The sequence below is a fragment of the Leptosomus discolor genome, chromosome 10 (assembly GCF_034619465.1).
Source record: "Leptosomus discolor isolate bLepDis1 chromosome 10, bLepDis1.hap2, whole genome shotgun sequence".
In the NCBI taxonomy this organism is placed as follows: Eukaryota; Metazoa; Chordata; class Aves; order Leptosomiformes; family Leptosomidae; genus Leptosomus; species Leptosomus discolor.
Window position 1 is genome coordinate 91,400 of NC_141400.1, and position 22,679 is coordinate 114,078.

The 22,679-nt window shown below is 57.7% G+C and overlaps 3 protein-coding genes across 4 annotated transcripts in view; 2 read left to right on the forward strand and 1 right to left on the reverse strand.

Annotated features, from left to right (window-relative positions):
- The first annotated feature begins 14,581 nt into the window (after window positions 1-14,581).
- On the forward strand, window positions 14,582-19,210 carry APBB3 (amyloid beta precursor protein binding family B member 3). Its single transcript, XM_086471185.1, has 13 exons — window positions 14,582-14,630; window positions 15,507-15,697; window positions 16,010-16,086; window positions 16,347-16,404; window positions 16,568-16,708; window positions 17,109-17,236; window positions 17,355-17,360; window positions 17,447-17,561; window positions 17,646-17,733; window positions 17,903-17,986; window positions 18,170-18,285; window positions 18,450-18,629; window positions 18,998-19,210. The coding sequence occupies exons 1-13, from the start codon at window positions 14,582-14,584 to the stop codon at window positions 19,208-19,210; spliced, it is 1,446 nt and encodes a 481-aa protein (XP_086327311.1).
- A 193-nt stretch (window positions 19,211-19,403) lies between these two features.
- Window positions 19,404-21,266, forward strand: SRA1 (steroid receptor RNA activator 1). The gene is made up of 5 exons (XM_086471077.1): window positions 19,404-19,428; window positions 19,707-19,829; window positions 20,276-20,505; window positions 20,685-20,793; window positions 20,881-21,266. The coding sequence occupies exons 1-5, from the start codon at window positions 19,404-19,406 to the stop codon at window positions 21,060-21,062; spliced, it is 669 nt and encodes a 222-aa protein (XP_086327203.1). The 3' UTR covers window positions 21,063-21,266.
- Window positions 21,267-22,329: 1,063 nt separating this feature from the next.
- ANKHD1 (ankyrin repeat and KH domain containing 1) overlaps window positions 22,330-22,679 on the reverse strand; it is a 121,968-nt gene continuing 121,618 nt past the window's right edge. Inside the window, exon 37 of one of the 2 annotated variants that reach the window (XM_086471048.1) lies at window positions 22,330-22,550. In XM_086471048.1, coding sequence (XP_086327174.1) covers window positions 22,407-22,550 — 144 coding nt within the window. In that variant the 3' untranslated portion in view covers window positions 22,330-22,406. The remainder of the gene's footprint in view (window positions 22,551-22,679) is intronic. The other variant, XM_086471049.1, reaches the window with a different exon arrangement.

A 22,679-nucleotide genomic window follows, 5' to 3' on the forward strand; every position in this document is an offset into this window, starting at 1 on the left:
AGCTGGGTAGGTAAGTTTGCCGTGATTGCGACCCTCCGTCAACACTGCTCTCGCCACAGATCGTCCCTGCCCAAAGCCCCTCCGTCCGCAGGGCTTCTGCGGGCACCACTCTGTCCCTGCACGACAGCTAATGCCAACCACATCATGGAAGTTTCGATCCCGTTCCATGGCTGGCACGCTGCCGTCACGACAGGGCTGTGGGGTGACCTCGGGACAGGCTGCAGGGGAGGTGCTGGAGCTAGGGGCAGCTGCGCGGGGCGAGCGGGGTCGGGGGAGCTCTGTCGAGTCGGAGAGGCGCCCGGCGCCTGTGCCTGGAGGGGCGTCCGCCTCCTTCCCCTCTTCCCTCCCACCAGCTCCCGGGAGCTCCCCGGAGCTGCCCTGACCCGGCTCGCCCCGAGCAGACCGGCAGCCCGCCGCAGCACGGGCTTTGAGGCTTCCCGTCCCGCTGCCCCCGGCGGCCAGCAGAGACCCCCGCACCCGCCGAAGGGGCTGGCTCGCCCCACCGCCGGCCTCGGCCCTCACCCGCCGCCATGCTGCTCTCGCGCACCGCGCATGCACCGGAACAGCCGCCACGGCGCGCTGCAGGACCGTGCCTCGGCCGCGCGGCAGCAGCGCCCGCCGGGCGGCGCGTGCCCGGAGCGGCCCCGGCGCTGCAGCCCCGCGCGCTGCGCGCCGAGCGCCCGCCGGCCCCGCGCCCCTGGGGCGGGAGGACACGCCCCCGGCGGGGCGGGGCCGGGGAGGGGCGGGTCTGAGCTTGGGTTGGGGGCGAGGGGCAAGTCGCGGGGTGCAGGCGGCCCCCGAGGTCCGGAAGCAGAGGGGCGGCGGGAGGGCGGTGCCGAGCATGGCGGGGCGGAGGGGGCACAAGGTCGGAGAGCAGGGGGTTCGGGGGGCACGTCCCGCAAAGCATGGGGCAACATCTCCGTGGGTATCACTGGGGGGGGCAGGAATGTGCGGGGGGGGGGGCGGGGCGGGACAGTGGGGAGGCGACCCTCTTGGCCCCGGACTCTCCCCACCGGACAGCGCCGGCTGCAGCACCCGCGGGTCCCCGCTGGAGACAGAGCCAGGAGCCTCCGGCCGCAGGTCTGGCGCCGCCGGGCGAGCACGCTGAACGGCCGGCAGCCAAACCTGGGCAGGGGGAGCTTCCGAGCAGCACCAGACACAACACGGCAGCTCAAGAACAAAAATCCCAAGTTATGTCTCGGCGTATCAGAAAAGTAACGCAGGAGAAAGCAGAGGAATTCAGTGAGAATGAGGGATAGGATAGTAGTTGAGCTAAAGGAGGTCAGCTCAAAATACAACATGTCTTTTCAAAACCAGAGCCATCAGTACGCTTAAAAAAAATCAATATTAAGACTCATCAATACGAGTTTGAATGCATTCTTGGCATAAAAGGAAACACGCTCGCTGGTGCTGGAAAATGTCTCGTCCCTTTCTCACGGCACCCCTGCGGGGATATAGACACACCTCCCCCCCTCCCCGAGACCACAAGACAACCCCGTACCGTCATCAGACTCACAGCAACAGCTACAGCCCTTGCGCTGCCGCCACTGCACGTCTCGCTTGCTTGGTCAGTGAATGGAAATCTAAATGCAAAACTTAAACATAATAAATTCAAGTTTGAAACTTTCTTTAAAGAAAGAACAAATCTCAGTTGTTCACTTTATACCAAAAAAAGCCACGTGGATGTTCATGTACGTCCAACAAAAATGCTTAAGCTACAAAAGTATTTGATCTGATGTTTGTGTTAACTGAACTCGCCTAGCTGTAAACAGATATCATTACATCACCTGTTTCCAAAATACACCATTCCTATCTGACTGGGGGGGTTTCTTGTGCATTATGCAATTAGGAGAGACACCTGGGCAGCTCCACCGCCCACGGGAGATGCCACCAAGCAGCCACGGAAACACGCCATCGAAAGCCAGACAGAAATAAGGTACTTCAGAGCACTCTCTCCAAATACGGGGAAAAACACCCGTAACATTCAGCGGCCTCTCTTTTTAGACATATAGAAGAAATACCGAACTGCTTGAACACCCCTCATCAATTGTACCCTGAAGCTCTCAGGCAGTTACAGTTTAAACAAGACAAGTCCATTTGTATATTACACAACATGAACTGCCTTTTTTTTTTCCTATCAGAAATGTAACTTACAAAAAGATTAGTAAGATAAGAGACCCCTCATATTATTTTACTTTGGGGGAAGGGCGTGAAAATCAAATCCCCAGTGCTGCGGTACTTAAGGCTACCAGACAGGACGGGAAGATTTGCTAGAGAGAGGCAGGGGAAAAACAAACAAACAAAGACGAAAAACCCACAAAAAAAAACCCGACTCACCACCTTGATTGCTCTTAGTACAGATGTTAGTATCTCAGTCAGGTTTTCATGTACCCCTATGAGATATTTTAAAAACATAAGGACTGAAAAAGCAGAAACCTTTTATCTGGAACACAGTCTCAGTCTCTTTCTTCAGAACACCCAAACTCTGACGCACAGTTTCCTTCCCCTTTCAGTACCACACGATTCTCATAGAATCATTTCTCAGCAAGCACACAAAACAGAAGGCTGCACATGCTCTCAGGAAGAGCAAATAAATGGAGGGGAGTATGCTTCGCACAGGCACAATGTGCTCCAGAACAGACCTTATTTTATTTTGAGTGTTTCTGTTGAAATATTTCCTATCAAAACTAGAGAAGGAGAGCTGGCACGTTCTTCACGTTCACTTGAAAGTCCATGCTACAAGTACCTGGGGAAAAACACAGACACACATGGCAGATGTACCTTGTCCTTGCAGGCCACTGGGGATCCTTTCCGCCCGTCTTGTTACCTCCAGGGCAGAAGATTGGGTCACCACGGTGAAAGGGTGCCAGTTGATATTCTGCTGAGAGAGGGGAAAAAAAAAAAAAAACCAACTACCTTTCAGCACAAAGTGGGCTAGGAATCAAAAGCTTCCTATTTCAGCAAAGGTTTGCAATTGATAGGGGGCCATATAGAAAATATACTTTCTAACCAAAGATATATCGAAAATATTAATAGAGAGCTACATAGAAAATACTAAAACTATTAAAACCTGCTTTTCCAGAACTAACATGCATGCAAGTAGGCAATTAATTACTAACTCCTGCAAACGGCCTGAGAAGGAGGCCCAGAATGCTGGAGAAAGAAGCTGATAAGGGGAAACAGAAGAGACGAAACCAAGGATGTAATTCATGGTTCAAAGGTGTCAAAGGCGGGAGGAGATAAGGGCTAACGAGGGCTAGCTAACATCCATCTTCAAACAATAACAAAAGGGAGGTAGCCAGATGTGCACACAAGGGCAGACCAGGCCCGAAACCGGTCTGGGACTGCAAGCTCAGCCAAATTAGAGATTTCAGGGGAGAGGTGAGGAGTACACAGCGAGGAAGAACTACGGCCTTCATCCCTGAAGACCCCTGTTCATGACCACCTGGAGGGACTGTGCAAGCGCACCAAGGAGGGGCCCAAGGCAGAGATTATGGAAATGGAGTGACTGGAAGGAACTGCCTTTTCGGGGGTAGATCATGAATATGTCTAGGTGTCTCTGGAATATGTAGTGTTTTAATTGTATAAATACTGGACAAGTGGCCACGATGGGGGCGCACATTTGTGGTGGAGCGATCCCCCGTGCATCTGCGTGCAATAAACATACCTACTGTATAACCTTTCAGGTTGTAAAGTTTTTTTTCCGCACGTCAGTGTGGCGAGCCAGCCAGGAGACTCTCTGTTTGGCTGCGGGATCGACTGGGGAGCGGACGCCCCTGGGCGCGCCCCGAGCACTTTCCTCAGGGGAGCCTCTGCTGCCAGCCGCTCACCACGGGAGCAGACACCAACCTCCTGAAGCCGCGGGTCAAACGGTACGTTTTGGGAGAGGGGCCTGTAAGTCGTACGCGTGGCCGAGGCAGCTGGTAAATCGCGCAGAGACGTCTGGCGTGCAGCATAGTCCCCGTATGGGAGGAGGGTACCCTGCATGGTAACAGGGGGGATTTGCTGACCGATAGGGTGGCCGCTAGCGATCTTGAGGGTAGATCGAGCAAATCCGAGGTTGCCGCTGCATCCCAATATCGGGGGCCAGGACGGACCTGCTAATGACTGGTACATAGGAAGCAGGAGAAGGGTAAGTGGGCCTATCACAATTGTGTCATCTTCTCTAATATTTGCAGCTGCTAGAAGGGTGTTAACAAATATATAAACTTAAACCCCACAATCTTGCCAGGGGATATTGGTTATGACTCTTATCCAGGGAAGTCGGTTCGTCCGTGCCCTGGATGAGTAGGTGGTCTCCATTACCTGGCAACAAAAGGGGAAGTAATTGTATGGTTTGCCCGGGCATTGACATAATTTGTTAAAAGATACACGTGTAATTTGATTTGTGAATGTCTTTATGAAAGCTTCCTACGACTATAACTCCTGTCTTTCCTATCAAAACTGTCCGGGCACTCTGAGTGTATGAGTGAGTGAGACGTACCCTCGGTACGAAGCGAGTGAAAAGCTCTATCCGTGGGTCCGACCTCGGGCGACTGAGGCAGCCGGAGAAAAGCAAAGTGGGTGTAATAACTTGAAGTGTGAAAAAAGGAGGGCCGTGCCCATTCTTGATAAGTCTGTGTGATACATGGATATTGATAAGTAGTAAAGTGAGTAAGTGGAAAGTAGAGTTGTGATAAGCGAAAGGTTCGGGTTTGAAAAAGGAAAATGGGGGGAGGAAAGAGCAAACTTCATGAAAGATCCCCTTTGGGATGTGTTCTAACACATTGGAAGGATATAGCACGACAAGGGGGCACAGAAAATAAGAAAAAGTTGATTAAGTATTGCAATCAATGGTGGCCGCTTTATAAGCTGGAAGATGGGGCAAAGTGGCCCAAGGAAGGCGGCACATTAGACTACAACACGCTTTTACAGTTAATGTTGTTTCTGAGGAGAGAAGGGAAATGGGATGAGGTAACATATGCGGATACGTTCTTTGTTCTCCGGGATAATCCCGAGTGACAAAGGGATTGCAGATTAGTACCCCCACGAGACCCCATGGTTCTCGCATTAGAGAAAGAAAACAAAAAGGAGAACAAAAATAAACTAAAAAGATGCTGTTCGGCTTGTAGCATTGGCCAAAGGTGTACAGAGAAAAGTCGAACTAACCCTGGGTCAGAACAAGATCTAAGTGATCTATTTAGGCCCCCCCGGCAGCTGCAGGGGCAAGATGAGGACTTAGAAAGGGTCCGTACCCCTCCACATCCTCCCTCCTCCCCACCAGATAGCCCAATATCTTCCCGAACCTGGGGAAGACAGACAATAGAAACAGTTTTCTAGGCTTCTCTCCGGGATGCAGTCGGACCGGATGGAGGAACAGTAAAAGTTAGAACATCATTTTCCTGTAATGATCTAAGGGAATGGAAAGACACTGCCCGAAAATATTGCAGTGACCCGGTAGGCACCACACGAATTCTCCAGCTTATAATAAGGCAGCACAGCCCTGATTGGAATGACATGCAACTGTTATTGGACTGCTTAACCGAAACAGAAAAACAATTGATTATAAAAACTGCAGGGGATTTGGCAAAGGAATTTTATGAGATAAAAGGGAGTGATGTTAAAGAATACTTCCCCCTGCAGGACCCAAACTGGGATCCTAATCGATCAGCTGACGTGGAGAGATTACGAGCATATCAAGGATGGGTAGTGAAAGGAATGGAGAAAGCAATTCCAAAAACTATAAATTGGGCAGTGCTATATGCAGTGAAACAAGGTGCCTCTGAATCTCCTTCTGAATTTCTGGATAGATTAAGAGATACGATGCGTCATTATACATCACTGGACCCTGGATCAGAAACGGGAATACAACACCTGATTTCCCTATTTCTAGGACAATCCCAGAGTGATGTCAGGCGTAAATTACAAAAATTACGTCCGACGGATGGTAGAAATTTGGAAGTGTTATTGGAAGAGGCTTGGAGAGTGTTTAGCAACAGAGAGGACAATTATAAGCAGAGTCTAGGCAAATTAGGAGATCCCGGAGAAACGGGATTTTATTACCTGTACACATTCTCCCTATAACTCCCCAGTGTGGCCAGTAAAAAAAGCAAACAGACAGTGGCGACTTACAGTCGATTATAGAAGACACAATGCCAACACTGCCCCACTCACTGCAGCCATCCCAAGCATGGCAGAATTGGTAACACAAATCCAGGGGGTGTCCCATCCTTGGATGGCGACCCTTGATATCAAAGTCATGTTCTTTATGATCCCACTTCGAGATAATGATAAAGATCAGTTTGTGTTTACTTGGAACGGGACACAGACACTTTCAATAGGTTGCCTCAGGGATATAAACACTCTCCCACCATAGCCCACAATGCCCTGGCCAAGGTTTTATCAGAACTTACTGACCTGCCAGGTGTTACAGTATATCAATACCTTGATGATATACTGGTAGGAGGAGAGGACTCTGAAAAGGTCAGGCAGGCCATGGGAACTATACAGAAGGAATGACCAGCTCTAGGGCTAGATATTCCAGCTTCCAACTGCCAAGGGCCTGCACAGGAAGTTAAATTCCTGAGGCTCTTGTGGTTCAAAGGAGCTGCCTCTATCCTTTCTGATACCTTGGGAAGAATAGAGCAGGGACAGAAACCAGCTAGGAAAAATGAGCTGCAGCAGGTCCTAAGGACTCTGAGTTACTGGCGTAAGCACATTCCTGGCTTCTCTATTATTGCCTGTCCTTTATATACCCTGATTAAAAAAGATAGATCATGGGAGTGGGCTGAGCAACATGAGACTGCATTAGATTCACTGGGTGAGGAACTGAGACTTTTCCAACAATTAGGTCCTGTGCACCCAGCTGATCCAATCCGTGTAGAGCAGGGGTTCAGTGAGCATAGTTTTTTTTTGTAACTGCCATGGAAAGATAGAATTCCTTCTTCTCCCTGCCCTTCGTAAGACCACTGGAAAGAGAATGAAATACATCTGTTCATTAGTACACACAACAGTGGTTGCTTGGGCAATTAGAAGCCGATCTGCATGCAGACACTGCATCACCTGTGTTAGTTGTTACACAGGCAACGTGGCTTGTGCTAGCTAATGCCTAGAGAAACAAAAAGCATCTTCATAAACCTTGCTCTGGAGATCACTGCTGGATGAATGAACGTCCACACTTTAAAGAGCATCACTGAATTTTAATATACCGCTTGCAAGTAATTGATAAAAACCCTTATAAGGCACTTGCAAGTTAGTAATGTTTTGATGAATTTCACTACTTACCACATTAATTTTTATCCAGGACCTTCTCTCGACTTTTCTAACATGTCATTATCTCTGACAATGTCAGCAGCTAATCATGTAAGAGAACTAAAAGAAATTGGCAAGGTTCTTTCAGTTGTCCACTTTTATTTATTTCATGTTCATAAAAAGCAACCGGAAGGGTTTACCCTTTCCTACTTCATCCCTTCCCAGCACTCCTTTTGACTCTGTGTAACACTACAAACTTAGGTAATGTTGGTTTTCCTGGAAAACTTGTGGACAGGTCTAGAGGCCTGCTGAGCCCATCCTCAGGACCAGACCTGGAGGCATCTGAGCAGAGAACTCGAGCAGGGTCTGGTCACTGGGGCACAGTGGGACCTTCACATCTGGGCACAATCAGCACATATCTGTTGTCCACGTGGATGGGACAGCAGAACTGACCCTGGACTGCTCTTCCAGAAACGTTCAGATAGAGCCCATGGGAATCTGGAGAACTAGAGTACCTATGAGGTCAAGCACACTACATTTGACTCTTGAGCAAAAGCAAAAAAAAAAAAAAAAAAAGCATTGGTATTTCAACAATTTAGTTTTACGTACTGTAGTTACACAAATATCTGCCATCAAAGACTCACTATGCACTCCTACTTTTCAATCTCTTTCACCAGTAGGTGCCTGAAGCAACAGTTAAGAAAGCAGGCCTTGTTCTACTTATTTTCTATATCCAGAAAGCAAAAAGGATGTATAGCTCTTACTGAGCATCCTCCTGATCTCAAAGACAGAGAACGGTATTTTGAAATGTATTCATGCAATATTTATATACTATAGACACAATAGGTGCTTCCTTTTTTTTAAAAAATTCTGATTTAATTATTTCCTTGGAAGACAGAATTTTCAAAGGACTGGGGTGATCAATAAATTAGGAAGAATTAAAACCAATGTCAAGGTTAACAGTATGGCGATGTGAAAAGAAGGCTATTAAGCTTTGCAGACTAACAAACGGGAGGAACATCTTTGGAAAAGATCTAAACTTGTTCTGGCTGAACACAGTGGATCCCGTTAAGGCTGATGTGGAGTATGACTCACGATGATCTTCTCAGAGCACGTCAGATGACACAAAGGACAGACCTCAAAGCCTGTCTTGTCACAACTCTGCTCTGCAGCTGTGACTGACAGTACAGGAGCCAGGCAGAAGAGGCTTTCCCTACCATCACAGGCTGCCTGGCTGAGCGTTATGAGCACCTCCTCCCAGAGCTCCTCCTCCCTGTGCCAAGCAACCTCTATTACCTAGCTGGCTCCACTGCTGACCCCAGTGACTGGGCACTCCCATATGCAGTGCTGCATTCAAAAAATAAGTCCACCCTTGTCCACTTTTGTCTCCTCCACATGGCTGTAGAAGAAGGAAATGCAACAGTTTGCAGACTCAGTAAGTCGTTGGCAATGGCTGTACGTGGCAGTATTTTCACATTTTGCAGCTTTCACAAGACGTGTGATGGCTCCTGTGATGGGAGTGTTGAAATGGAAGGGTACAGGCTCTTCAGGAAGGAGAGGAGGGAAGATGGGGGGTGGGGGGGGCGTTGCCCTCTATGTCAACACTCAGCTGGGGTGCATGGAGCTCTGCCAGGGATGGATGAGGAGCTGACCGAGAGCTGATGAGTCAGGATTAAAGGGAGGGCAGGGACAGGGGACATTATAGCGAGGGTCTGCTACAGGCTGCCCGACCAGGAGGACCGAGCGGATGAGGCCCTCTAGAGACAGGCAGGAGCAGCCTCACGTTCACAAGCCCTGGTCTTCATGGGGGATTTCAACCACTCCAATATCTGTTGGACGGGCAACACAGCAGGGCAAAAGCAATCCAGGAGGTTCCTGGACTGCGTAGATAACTTCCTCCTCCAAGTGGTAGAGCACCCAACAAGGAGAGGTGCTATATTGGACCTTGTTCTCACCAACAAGGAGAGGCTGGTGGGGAATGCAAAGCTCAAGGGCAGCCTTGGCTGCAGTGACCATGAGATGGTGGAGTTCAAGATCCTTAAGGCAGCAAAAAGGGCGCACAGAGAGCTCACTGGCCTGGACTTCAGGAGAGCAGACTTTGGCCTCTTCAGGGAACTGTTTAGTAGAGTGCTGTGGGATACAGTCCTGGAGGGAAGAGGGGCGCAAGGTAGCTGTTCTGTATTCAAGGATCACTTCCTCCAAGCTCAGGAGCGATGCATCCCAACGAAGAGGAAGTCAGGCAAAAGCACCAGGAGGCCTGTGTGGATGAACAAGGAGCTCCTAGAAAAACTCAGATCAGAAAAGAAAGCCTACAGAGGATGGAAGGAAGGCAGGTAGCCCTGGAGGAATACAGAGAAATTGTCTGAGCAGCCAAGGATCATGTTAGGAAAGCCTAAACCCTGATAGAATTAAAGCTGGCCAGGGATTTCAAGAGCAACAAGAAAAACTTCTATAGGTGTGTCAGTGATAAAAGGAAGACTAGAGATAATGTAGGCCCTCTCCAGAATGAAATAGGACACCTGGCTACCCAGGATATGAAGAAGACTGAAGTACTTAATGACTTTGTTGCCTCAGTCTTCACCAGCAAGTGTTCCAGTCACACCACCCAAGTCAAAGAGGGCAAAGGCGGGGCTGGCAGAATGAAGAACCACCCATTGTAGGAGAGGATCAGGTTTGAGACCAACCTTAGTTGGTCCTGAAGGTGCACAAGTCCACGGGACCTGATGTGATGCATCCTCAAGTCCTGAGGCAACTGGTGGACAAGTGGCACTATCCATCATACGTGAGAAGTTGTGGCAGTCCGGCAAAATTCCAACTGACTGGAAAAGGGGGAGCATATCCCCCATATTTATAAAGTGAGAAAAGGAATATGTGGGGAACTATAGGCCAGTCAGCGTCACCTCTGTGCCTGACAAGATCGTGGAGAAGATCCTCCTGGAAACTATGCTAGGGCACATGGAAAATAAGGTGATTGATGACAGCCAACATAGCTTCACTAATGGCAAATCATGCCCGAAAAATTTGGTGGCCTTCTACAATGGGGTTATAGCAACGGTGGATAAGGGAAGAGCAACTGACATCATCTACCTGGAATTGTGCAAAGCATTCGATACTGTCCCACACGACATCCTTACCTCTAAATTGGAGAGACATGGATTTGACAGGTGGACCACTTGTTGGATCAGGAATTGGCTGGATGGTTGCACTTAAAGAGTCGTAGCCAGTGGCTCGATGTCCAAGTGGAGACCAGTGACATGTGGCATTCCTCAAAGGTCGGTATTGGGACTTGTGTTTAACATTTTTGGTTAGTGTATGGTGGGATCGAGTGCACCCTCAGCAAGTTTGCCAATGGCACCAAGCTGTGTGGTGCAGCTGACACGCTGGAGGGACGGCAGGCCATCCAGAGGGACCTGGACAGGCTGGAGAGGTGGGCCAGTGAAAAACTCATGAAGTTCAACAAGGCCAAGCACAAGGTCCTGCCCCTGGGTCGGGGCAATCCCAGCACAGACACAGGCGGGGGGATGAATGGATGGAGAGCAGCCCTGCGGGGAAGGACTTGGAGTGCTGGTGAGTGAAAAACTGAACATGACCCAGCAACATGCGCTTGCAGCCCAGAAAGCCGATTGCCTCCCAGGCTGCATCCAGAGCAGCGTGGGCAGCAGGTCGAGGGAGGGGATTCTGCCCCTCTGCTCTGCTCTGGTGAGACCCCCCCTGCAGTGCTGCGTCCAGCTCTGGGGGTCCCAGCACAAGACAGACATGGACCTGCTCGAGCGGGTCCAGAGGAGGCCACAAAGATGCTCAGGGGGCTGGAGCAGCTCCCCTGTGAGGACAGGCTGAGAGAGTTGGGCGTGTTCAGCCTGGAGAAGAGAAGGCTCCGGGGAGACCTTAGAGCGGCCTTCGGTGCTGAAAGGGGGATGCAGGAAAGGTGGGGAGGGACTCTTGATTGGGGAGGGTGGTGATACGATGAGGGGTGACAGTTTCAAACTGAAAGAGGGGAGATTTAGATGAGATATAAGGGAGAAATTCTTCCCTGTGAGGGTGGTGAGGGACTGGCACAGGCTGCCCAGAGAAGCTGTGGCTGCGCCCTCCCTGGCAGGGTTCAAGGCCAGGTTGGATGGGGCTGGGAGGTCCCTTCCAGCCCAAACCCTTTTATGATTCTATAATTCTATAAAAGAGAGAAGCGCACACACACTATAAACACTGAACTAGTATAACATGACTCCAACTTTGAGATGACAATGTACACTCCAGCTTCGTATTCCCACTTGCAAGACCCAGAGGCATTATCAGATGATGCCCAGAAGAAGCAGGGGCAGAGCGATCCCTTCTCCATGCCAGCCCCTGGCTCAGCTCCTGGCACAGCATCACTGCTGGGGTTGATGCAGGGTTGCAGCCAGCACGGGAGTCCCATCATCAAGCCAGGCTAATTTGGCTTAGTGGCTGCGAGAAGCCTGTTGCGAGGCTGACACTGGGGTACGCTGCGCAACGTGGGCACAGGACGGTGGGCACACCCCTCCACCACGGCCATGTCCCTGCCCTGTACGTGTGGGTCTTCAGGCAGCTGGAAATGGCTCCTAGCCAGATCTCAGCCCTGTGATTGAACACACATGGAAACACCCAAAGAGCTGGAAAGAGCTAGAGACATTAAGATCATTCAAGATAAATCTTTTTAGGGTATTATTTACCTCCAAGATGATGGAAAGACTATCCTACTCCTGTGGCCTCATTTGCCATATTCCCAAGGAGGTACACAAGCTGCACAATCTCCCACTTCACAGACTCACTGGGATTCCTCAGAGACAGCAGACCTCTTCTCCACTACGCTGACATCCAAAAATACACTTTTCCAAGGCTAAAGACTTGCCTCTTCTTTATTTGGTGTTGGGAATGGGTTTCTTATGAGACAGAGGATCATAACCTTGCCCTCACACTCTCCAGCCCATCCCAAGCCCAGACATTAACATGCCACAGACCTCTAAAAGGGAGACTCCAGTTGCAGGCATTAAAAAAATCAGGACACATCAAACGACTCAGGCAGCAGACCAGTAATTTAAGCCATGGTTGAAGGGATTTTACCTTAGAGGTAGCTGAGTCTGGTGAACTGTACCAACTAGGGCGTGGCCTATCCCTGGTTCTGCAGAGAGGCACCTGGGGAACCCTTGCCCAGGGTCTGCTTGCCTGTCCCGTGCACTGGCTGGTCCACCTCCCAATGGCCAACCGCCCACGCATGTGTGTGTGCACACTTACAGACTCGGCATGGGTCTCTGGTGGCCAGCACCCAGATCCTCAGGTCCCTCAGACCCTACATGGCTTTGCCATAGCGGGCATCAAGATCTCCTGTCCTACTGAGCAGCTGGTTCGGTCTGAGGTTCACCAGCTGGTCAAAACCACAGGCTCGGAACAGGGAGCACAACTGCACAGAAAAAATGGGATTTGATAAGAGGGCAGATGGCAGGGATGAAACACGACGCTCAGGCAGACGCGCATACACTGCTCACATGCCCCTGAACTGTTTTCTCCATTTTCTTTCTGTTTTCCCATGCTTGTTCCTCCCAATTCCTCCTTTCCCCTTCCTACTTCTATTCCCCTAAACATCCCTTATGAAGTTTCATACAATCCCTGGGTTCTGCTCTGTGTTGTCCCCAAATTCTCCTCCCTCTGCATCCCACCATCTTGTATCACTATAGGCCATCACTGCCCTTAAGCTTCATGACATTGCCAGGAGAGAGACTTGGTGGGATGTGCTAAGCAGGAAGAGGAGTGGGAAGAGTTTGTGTTGGGGTTGTTGCCTCCCATCTGATCAGCCAAGCTCGTTCTTTGGAAGTGAAATGCATGTTAAACGAAGGACAAAGAGACATGTGCAGCAGAGGACACCACAGTGTTACTAGTCACCATAAGCTTGTTCCTGGCAGAGGTGAGCTCGCTACTGGCCACTGGAAAAAGAGGAAGCATCACTTGGTTTGGGCAAAGCAGGGGTCAAGGTAAAGCCCACAACCCCCTCTGACTCCCACCGCCTCAGACATGTCTGAACTCGGGGAGACACGAGCCCCCCTCGCTCCTGCTGTGTTGGGATGGGTTGGGTTACGCAAAACATTTCCCAAGGACACACTGCTTCAGTGGGGTCTCAGAAATCCCACTAGCTTCGGACAGATGCAGAAGAAATGGCTTGTAGCCAAAAAAGCAAGTGCCAACAGAGGGTACAGAAATGATTGTGAACAACTACAAAGTTGGATTATGCAGCCAGTGCCTTTCTTAGGGCAGCAGATGTGAGCAAGGTTGAAATGTGGGTAGGGGAAAGGGTGTCCCACAAAATTAGGGGCATGTTAGCCCAAGGAGTGCATGAATGAGGCAGAGCAAAGAGGCAATGCCTCTCTGAAAGCGAGGGAACGGACACGTAAAATTCATTTTGCACTTTGAGAAACTGCAGGCTCTGGGGACAACTGTGTGTGGAAAGAAGCAAGGCAGCTGAGGCAGCATGGCAGGCTCTGAAGGGTACAGGCTGCATCCAGGACTGCTAGTTTCTGGCTCTGGAGAAGGAAAGGTTAAGAGGCCATGAGGGACCATCCAGACATGCCGCAAGTAGCAACCATCTTGGAATATGTCATCAGGCACCTGTAGCTTGGAAGGGCTTTGTCCCTAGCAGCACATGGGGGGGTTCCATGGGGTAATTGAGGTGTACAACAGCTGTCCCCAGAACTTCTGTCCCCAGGTACCCAGCATCAACCGGGATTGTCAGTTCAGGGTGGCATGGAAAAGGAATTCTCAAACTGGAGACGCAAAGCTCTTGGCCTCTGGTGAGAGGGGGAAGATGACCAGCACACACATGTAGGGGTCTTCAGTGCTGACTGGAGGAGGTCGGACTGCAGGCGGAGGGAAATGGGAGGACCTGGGCAAGCATGGGTGAGAATGAACATGGAATAAGCATGGATGGAGAGGAGTGAGTGTGATCTGTGGAGAAAGGGAGGGGAATGGAAGAAACTCGAGGGTGCGTGGAGGGGAAGGGAGGGGACCTGGGGGCCCAAGGGGCTGACGTGGGCCCACGGCTGCCCTCACAAACCTCCCGCCCTGCTCCCAAGCACCCCTTCCCCGTCCAGGAATTCGTTTTCTGCGCCCAAACACCCGCGGGACCTCCCTGCCCCGCCGAGCCTCGAACAGCCCCTGCCCCAGCACCGCCCAGACCCTCCGCCGCCCCCCGGCCCTGCTCACACCCGCCCTGCCCCCGGCCCCGCCCCTCCCCGCCGCGGCCCCGCCCCTCCCGCCCCTCCCGCCCCGCCCTCCCGTCGCAGCCGCCGCTGGGTCCGGGCCTGGGAGGCGGCGGGCCGGGGGCCGCGCCGGGCCGGGGGCCGGGGCCATGCTGGGCAAGGACTACATGCTGGCCATCGTCCTCGTCAACTGCGACGGTCAGCGCGCAGGCGGGTGGGGCCGGGGCCGGGGGCCGGGGGCCGGGGGCCGGGGGCCGGGGCCGGGGCCGGGCGGGGCCGGGGCGCGGGTCGGGGCCGGGGCCGGGGCCGGGGCCCATCGGCGGGAGCGGCGGCCGCGCCCCGGCGCTGTCCGCGGTGCTGCACAGGACCCGCGGCGGCCTGTGCTGGGGCGGCCGCCCGGCCGCGCCGCCTCTCCGCCCCCGCCAAGGTCGCGGGCCCCCTCGCCCCGGCCTCGCCGGCCGGGGGTCCCGCAGGCCCCGCGGGGGGGGGAGGAGCGCTCGGCCCTGGGGTTCCGGCTGCGGCCTCGGCGGCGGAGCTTGCTGCGGTGCTGCCCCCCGGCTCGTTTCCGTGACCTCCCCCGGGCCCGGGGGTGCGGGGAGGGGGGGGGGTTAACGCACCCCGCCTAGCTGCGAGGGAGCTTTCCTCCTCCCGGACCCCGGGGGTCTGTCCCCAGCCCCTTCCCCTGGCCCAGCTGGGATGGAGCCGGTCTCGGACAGGCCGGGGCGCTGGCAGAGGGCTGGGGGCCGCAGGCTGGCAGAGGGAGCTCTGGGCCGTCAGCCCCACGCCCTGCCCGGGCACCCCCGCGCCTTCCCAGGCTCAGGCTCCCCCTGCCCCTGCCGGGGTCGCTCCAGCCCCCTGGGCACCAGGGCGGCAGCCGGCTCGCTTGCCTGGGGTCCGCTGCTGCTGCAGCCTCCCTGGCGTCTTGCCGGGCCTTCCCTCGGCCATGCGCCCAGCCGTGCACCCAGAGGCCACTGCAGGACCCTTTCGCTGCTGGGTGAAGCTGCTCGCTTCTCAGGGCACCTTGCAGCTGGGAGACCTGGCCCCCACCTTGCCTCACACTCTCCCCCTGCACAGACAACCTTTGGAGCGACCAGAGCCTGGAGACAGACCCTGACCTCCCCCCAGGCTGGAGGAAAATTCGTGACTCTCTCGGCACCTACTACTGGCATGTGCCGACCGGCACGACGCAGTGGCAGCACCCAGCACGCACCACTGGCCCAGGAGGGCGCCCAGAGGCTGATGGAGAGGAGACACTCCAGGGAATGGTAGGGGATGTGGGCGGGGGGCGAGGGCTGGTGCTGGATCCCACCCCCTGGCAGGAGCCTGCTGAAGGGCCCTCTGGGCATCGCTGGTCCAGCTTCCCTCTGGAGCAGGCCTTTCTGTCACCCCAAAGTCCTGCTCAGCCCATTCCTGGGCAGGGTTAAGCCCCTCGAAAGGATCCAGCAGGCCCTGTGTTGGCCTCATCCTGATTACACGGGATGCCCACGAGCTGAGGTGCTGCTGTCCTGGAAGGGAGGGCTCCTACTTCGTGCCTCCTGGCAGCCCCTCCTGCTGCCCTCACCCCTTTTCTCTCCCAGGACTGCCAGGCCCCTGCGGTGAAGCACATGGCAAAGGACAGGCCCATTCCAAGCCCCATGGCTTCGCTGTCCCGGAGGTAGGGCTGCCCCTGTGCTCTGCTGGCTTGTGGGGCACCATTGACCCTTGACCACCACTGGCTGCTGGGACCTGGTGCACCCCACCAGAGAAGCCCCACATGCTGGAGCCGGCAGGACCATGCTGATCACCTTCATGGGATGCTTCCCAGCTGGTGGCATGGGGGTCTGCTGGAGTCAGAGCATCCTGGCACTTCCCTGGGTGCCCCAGCTCCACGCTGCTGACTGGGAGCCGTCCCCTCACTGCCTTGTCCCTCCATAGGACCTCGCTGCCCTGGCACGGAGATGATTTCCAGCACAGCACAGAGCCTGGCTCCAAGGTACTGCCCCTGGGGACGTCACTGCGTCATCACGGGCTGGGGCTGGCAGAGGAGGGGGCAGGCAGCAGCGGGCAGGGACAGGGATGGGAGCGAGAGCACGCTGGCATGGCGAGGGGTGTGGGACAGGGGTGGCGGTGCTGAAGCCCCATGTGTCTCTGCTCAGTGCTTCGCTGTCCGCTCGCTGGGCTGGGTGGAGATCCCTGAGGAGGACCTGGCACCTGGCAAGAGCAGCATCGCTGTCAACAACTGCATCCAGCAGCTCTCCAACAGCCAGGGCCAGGGCTCTGCGGGCAACCAGGGCGAGGTGAGAGCCTGGTGCACTGCTGCCAGGCAGGGTCCCACCCCGGGGCCACTGCTGCTGAGGCTGGCTGTCCCCACTGACGGGGACTGTGCCTGGCAGGCCCCAGGGCCCAGTGCCAGTGTCAGAGTCAGCTCCCTCCACACAGGGCATCCATGCAGTGGTCCCACGCGTGGGGCAGGCGGGACTGACAGGGCTGTCCCTTGGGGACAGTGCCTGGGGTGCCTGGGCTGGCTGTCCCCACACATGGGAATGGTACCTGGAGAGGGCTGTGTGGAGGGACAGGGCTGTCCCCATGCTTGGGACCGAGTAGGCTGGGGGGACAGCAGCGCCCCTATACAAGGGCTGGCTGCTTGGGGATGCCCAGGCCATCTGCCAGGCTGAGGGAGCTGCTGACCCTCTGCAGGGCCAGGACCTGGTGATGATCCTGAAGAAGGACACAATGAGCCTGGTGGACCCCCTTGACCGCAGCCTCATCCACCACCAGCCCATCCTCAACATCCGCGTCTGGGGTGTTGGCTGCAACAACGGCAGGTGCCGGGGGCCGGGGCAGGGCCAGGGGCTGCAAGTGGCTCTGCCCGCTGAGGGGGGAGAGCATCCCAGCAGTAACATGTCCCCTTTCCTCCCTCCCTGGCTGCCACCGTGGCTGCAGGGACAGGTAAGGGGGCATGGGACCGGGGAGCAGCAGGGGGAGGGCAGGGCTGCCTCTGCCAGGGTCTCACTGGCTTGCTAATGGCCTTGCAGAGACTTCGCTTTCGTGGCCAGTGACAAGGACACCTGCGTCCTCAAGTGCCACGTCTTCCACTGCAACGTGCCTGCCAAGGGCATCGCCAAGGCCCTGCACGAGATGTGCTCCAAGGTGGGATGCCGGGCCCTGGTGGGTGTGGGCATGGTCTGGGGTCTCAGGAGTGAGGGGAGGCACCAGGACCCCCGTCTCTTGCAGATCGTGGCTGAGAGAGCCGTAGCGAGCAGCGGGCTGCCACGCACCGCCACGCTGGAGCCCGTCTCCCCTAAGGACCTGCCGCTGCAAGGTACTGTCCCCTCAGGGTTGCCGGCTGCTCTCCCTGCCCGCAGTCTGCCCTTGGGCATGGGATGCCCAGCGGCCAGAGCCCTTTGGCCTGCCTGGCTGTCCCTGGGCTCCTTGGGGACAGGGGGACAATGACACAGGGGAGTGTCCCCCCACCTCTCCTGTCCTGGCAGTGGATATCCTGGAAGCGGTGAGGCAGTCGATGCAGACCTATGAGGCGCTGTACATCGGCAGCCTGCCCGTGCCCAGGGCCATGGGTAAGCGCCGCTGGCTCCACCGCAGCTGGGGAGCGCCTGAGACCCCCCCTTCTATGGGGTGGCCAAGCAGCCGTGCCCTGGTGCTGGGCGGTCCCCGCCTGTGGGACTGGCTGGCAGCACTCTGCGTGCACCGTGCCTGCAGCTGGGGCGGGGGCCAATGGGATGGGGTCTCCCACTCCCCAGGGATGGATGTGCTGAATGAGGCCATCGAGAAGCTGACGAGGGGCCCCGGGCGGGAGCAGTGGACGCCCTCCCTCATTCGTGTGTCTGACACAGCCATGAGGGTGCACCCCGTGCAGGTGGGGATGGGGGCCGGGGCCGGGGGGCTCCAGCCAAAGCAGCCATCCTGCTGCCACAGGGTTGGGCCAGGCAGCCCCCGTGGGGGCCCGGCCTCCCGGCAGGCAGAGCAGGGCTGCCTGGAGTATGGCCAGGGGTGGATGGGGCCACGGGGTCCCCACAGGAGAACGAGGAGGTGGCGCACATCTGGGAGTGCCAGGTGCGGTATGTGACCTTCCTGGGGGTGGGCCGGGACATCCACACCTTTGCACTCATCGTGGACACGGGGCGACGATTCCAGTGCGCAGCCTTCTGGTGCGAGCCTGACGCCGGCACCATCTCCGAGGCGGTGCAGGCAGCCTGCATGGTGAGCCGGAGCGGGGCGTCCCCCGGTGCCCCCCAGGGACACCCGAAGGAGGAGGAGGAAAGGGCTGGGGACGGGGGAGGGCAAAGCTGGAGCCCTGGGTGGGATATGCCCAGCCCTGGGGGGAGGGGGCAGGAGGGGAGTTGACCCCACGGTGCCATGTTCATCCCATGGCCATGCCATGTTGGGTTGTGCCCAGCCCCACAGGGCCGCCATGTGGTGCCCCACATGTTGTGCCTGACCCCGTGGCCTCGTGTCCCACCCTACGATGCTGCCGTGCCGCATGCGACCTCACAGCCACGCCTGACCCCAGGGCCACGGCACGGCACGCCCCACCCCGCAGCCACGCTCTGCCCCTCCTCTCCCGGCAGGTGCAGTACCAGAAGTGCCTGGTGGCCGCTCCACCGGGGGTCAAGGCGAACGGTACGACAGGCCGGGGCCGGGCCGGGCCGGAGGCCTCGGGTGATGCTACCAAGGCGAGCGGGGGCGGCGGAGGGGCAGCGGGGCCTGGAGTCCGCAAGCGAGGCCTCTTCTCCTTCCTGGAGACCTTCCGCCTCAGGCGAACCCTCCTCCACACCCCATAGGGGGCCGGGGCGGGGGGTGGGAGCGGGGCCGGGGCCGGGGCCGGAGGCCCCGTCCCCGGTCCCCGGCCCCTCCCCCGCCTCCCGCCCCGGCCCCCGTTTCCCCGGCTGGGCGGGAAGCCGGGAACCCCCGCCCCTTCCCGCCTCGCCCCGCCCCATCGGACGGAAGGGGCGGGGCCGGGCGTGACGTCGCGGGATGGCGGAGCTCTACGTGAAGCCAGGTGAGGGGGCGACGGGTCGTGCTGAGGTTGAACTTCCGGTCCGGTTGGGGACGGGGTTCGGTGTGGGGGCGTTCCGGGGGGCAGGGGCGGGGGAAGCCGTGTCCCGGCGGTGGGGCCCTGCGGGTCGGCGTCCGGTGTGGGCCCGGTCCCGCTGCGGGGGGAGCCCCGGAGGTGCCGTGTCGCAGTGGGGGGGAGCCTTGAGGGGGGAGGGAGCCCGGGGGATCCCCTTGGTGTGTGTGTCCCCCCCAGGGTCTCACCGTGCCCTTTTGTCGCCGCAGGGAACCAGGAGCGTGGCTGGAACGACCCCCCCCAGTTCTCCTACGGGCTGCAGGCGCTGGCCGGGGGTCCCAGGCGAACCCCGCTCACCCGCCGGCCCCCCCCCCCCGCCAGCGGGTGCCCCCCCAGGTCAGCACCCGTAAAGCCCCCCGGCCCACCTTGCTTCGTCCCTGCGCAGCCGGGGGCTGCTCCTAGGGAGCTGGGCCCCAGCGCAGCCGCCCCCGGGCCGCAGGGGCCGCTCGGCTCCTCTTCCCGCTGGGATCCGGCGGGGATCGCAGCCCCCGGGTCTGGCTCTTCCCCTGGGTCGGGCTCCCCGCGCTCCGCCGCGGTGGCCGCCGTCGAGCGGGGCCGGCGGCACCCGGTCCTGCCGCCGGCGGCACCCGGTCCTGCCTCCGGCCCCAGGGTGGCAGCGGCCGGGAAGTGCCGGCGCCTTAGCGCCAGTTCGGGGCAGCGGGGACGGGGGACCCTGGGGCCGGAGCCGGGCCCGGTCGGTGGGGGGCGACAAGCGGGCAGTTCCCAGCGCCCGGCGGGGGCCGGGCTGACGGGGCTCCGCGCCCCTGCCTCTTCCCCGCAGGTGCTCCTCCAGACCCGGCCGGTGGCCCTGCTGGCCCCGTTGCCTCCGCAGCGCCGCCGCCCCCCCGAGCGCTGGGGCCGCCCCCCCTCGGGCCCATCAGCGCTGCCCCGCGGGCGGAGAGCGGGAGGGCGAGCGCTGCGTCGGGCCCGGAGGAGTGCGGCCTGCCTGCCCAGGTGGTCCTCGCCCCCCTGAGGGACGCCCTCCATGCTTGCCGCCCCACCGTGCAGGTGAGGCCCTGGCCCCTTCCTCCTCCTCCTCCTCCTTTCCCCCCCAGCCTCGCAGGAGGGGCAGCAGCCCCGGGACCAGAGAGGGGGTGCCTGGGGGGCGAGGAGAGCCACCCCTGCCCCAGGGGCTCCCCAGAGCTGCTGGGGGGGGCAGGTCTCCCCTGCAGCTCCTCTGCTTCCAGAAACAAGTGTGCGACGACATCGGGCGGCGGCTGACAGTGCTGGGGGAGGCGTGGGCTCAGGGGAAGCTGTCGGCCCCCGTGAGGAAGAGGATGCTCCTCCTCGTGCAAGGTGAGGGGTAAGGGGGGGCTGCGTCCAGGCTAGCGCCAGGCCCTCAGGCAGGCGGGCCCTGGGGAAGGCTGACCTCTTTCCTGGCAGAGCTCCAGCAGCAGCGCTGGGATGCGGCTGACGAGATCCACCGCTCGCTCATGGTGGACCACGTGAACGAGGTGAGCCAGTGGCTGGTGGGCGTCAAGCGCCTCATTGCCGAGACGAGGAGCCTGCCAGCTGTGGTGACAGATGGCAGCGCCGAGGCTGGGCTGGGCCAGGAGGATCCCTGATGCCAGGGACGGGGCTACAGACTGTGAGCGGAGCAGCCCCTGCCTGGGGCCACAGGCGGGAGAAAGACCCCTGCTGCCCGAGGGGGTCTGGGCACCTCCTCCGCCTCCCAATCCTCACCCAGGCAAAGGGAATTTTAATCATTGCGACATTTTAGTGGCGATTCACTACATGGTGTTTAATAAACAGCACTAACCTGCCCTGGACACAGCCTGCTCTGGGGTTCTGGCACTGGAGAGGTCCTGGTTCTCTCCCAGGAGCAGCGGGAGACGGGGCTGCTTCAGCCCGGGCCAAACTCTTGCCCTGACAGAGTGTTCCCAGCCCACAGGATGGGAAGGGAAGGCGGGCCCCTGGCAGCACCCCCACGTCAAGTGGGCAGCAGTTGTTTCCCTGCTGCAGCTATTGGCCAAGCCTGGTGCCCTCTGGCCTTGCCTCGGGGCAGGGGGTGGGCAGGGGGGCACACAGCAGCAGGCTGATGCCCCAGAGGAGGTCTAGGCTGGCTGAGAAGACAGACCTGCCACCGGCCCGGAGCAGCCTGGCAGGGCCAGGGTTTGTGCTGCAGCCCGTGCTCCCATTTGGGCTCCTGCTCCCATTTGGGCTCCTGCTCCCATTTGGGCTCCTGCTCCCATTTGGGCTCCTGCTCCCATTTGGGCTCCTGCTCCCATTTGGGCTCCTGCTCCCATTTGGGCTCCTGCTCCCATTTGGGCTCCTGCTCCCATTTGGGCTCCTGCTCCCATTTGGGCTCCTGCTCCCATTTGGGCTCCTGCTCCCATTTGGGCTCCTGCTCCCATTTGGGCTCCTGCTCCCATTTGGGCTCCTGCTCCCATTTGGGCTCCTGCTCCCATTTGGGCTCCTGCTCCCATTTGGGCTCCTGCTCCCATTTGGGCTCCTGCTCCCATTTGGGCTCCTGCTCCCATTTGGGCTCCTGCTCCCATTTGGGCTCCTGCTCCCATTTGGGCTCCTGCTCCCATTTGGGCTCCTGCTCCCATTTGGGCTCCTGCTCCCATTTGGGCTCCTGCTCCCATTTGGGCTCCTGCTCCCATTTAGCCTGGAGAGGGAGCAGCCTGCACCGTGCTGCCCCCTCCCAAGCCTGGGAGCAGACCCCGCGGCCCTGCATTCATCACCCACAGCCTGCAGAGTCCTGGTGCAGGAGGGAGAGATCCCCTGCACCCTCCAAGGGCTCCTGGTGCTGCTCAGCTCCTAGCTCCACTCCCCAGGGATCCGAGGACCCAGCTGAGCCCCAACACCGAGATGCAGCAGGACAGCACAGGGATTTCATGGTGTTTATTGATCAAGCATGAGCTCCTAGGCATTTGCACCAGCCAGTTGTGCTAGAGCCTGAGGTGTCACATGTCCATCCCCAGCATCAGAGAGGGCTGCAGCCAGCTGGTCGTGGTGCCAGCACCTCCACGAGGCCCAGGAACAGGCCCAGCCATGGCCTGGAGACGGGGAGCTGGAAACTCAGATGTCCATCTCAAACTGGTCTTGATCTGCAAGGGTACGGAGGGATACAGGGCCAGGGTTAGGACGGGGCTGGGTTGAGAGAAACATGCAGGCAAAGGGGGCAGAAGCTGGAACCGGGGCCAACCCAGGATCTCCCCTTGCGGCCAGGCAGGAGC

Bases quoted from the DNA above. Each gene is read 5' to 3' on its own strand.
- APBB3 (XM_086471185.1), top strand. From the start codon at position 14,582: ATGCTGGGCAAGGACTACATGCTGGCCATCGTCCTCGTCAACTGCGAC. The intron at 14,631-15,506 runs GTCAGCGCGCAG...CCCCCTGCACAG, and splicing joins CGTCCTCGTCAACTGCGACG to ACAACCTTTGGAGCGACCAG. The intron at 18,630-18,997 runs GTGAGCCGGAGC...CTCTCCCGGCAG, and splicing joins CGGTGCAGGCAGCCTGCATG to GTGCAGTACCAGAAGTGCCT.
- SRA1 (XM_086471077.1), top strand. From the start codon at position 19,404: ATGGCGGAGCTCTACGTGAAGCCAG. The intron at 19,830-20,275 runs CCAGGTCAGCAC...GCCTCTTCCCCG, and splicing joins CCCCGCCAGCGGGTGCCCCC to CAGGTGCTCCTCCAGACCCG. The intron at 20,794-20,880 runs GTGAGGGGTAAG...CTTTCCTGGCAG, and splicing joins GATGCTCCTCCTCGTGCAAG to AGCTCCAGCAGCAGCGCTGG.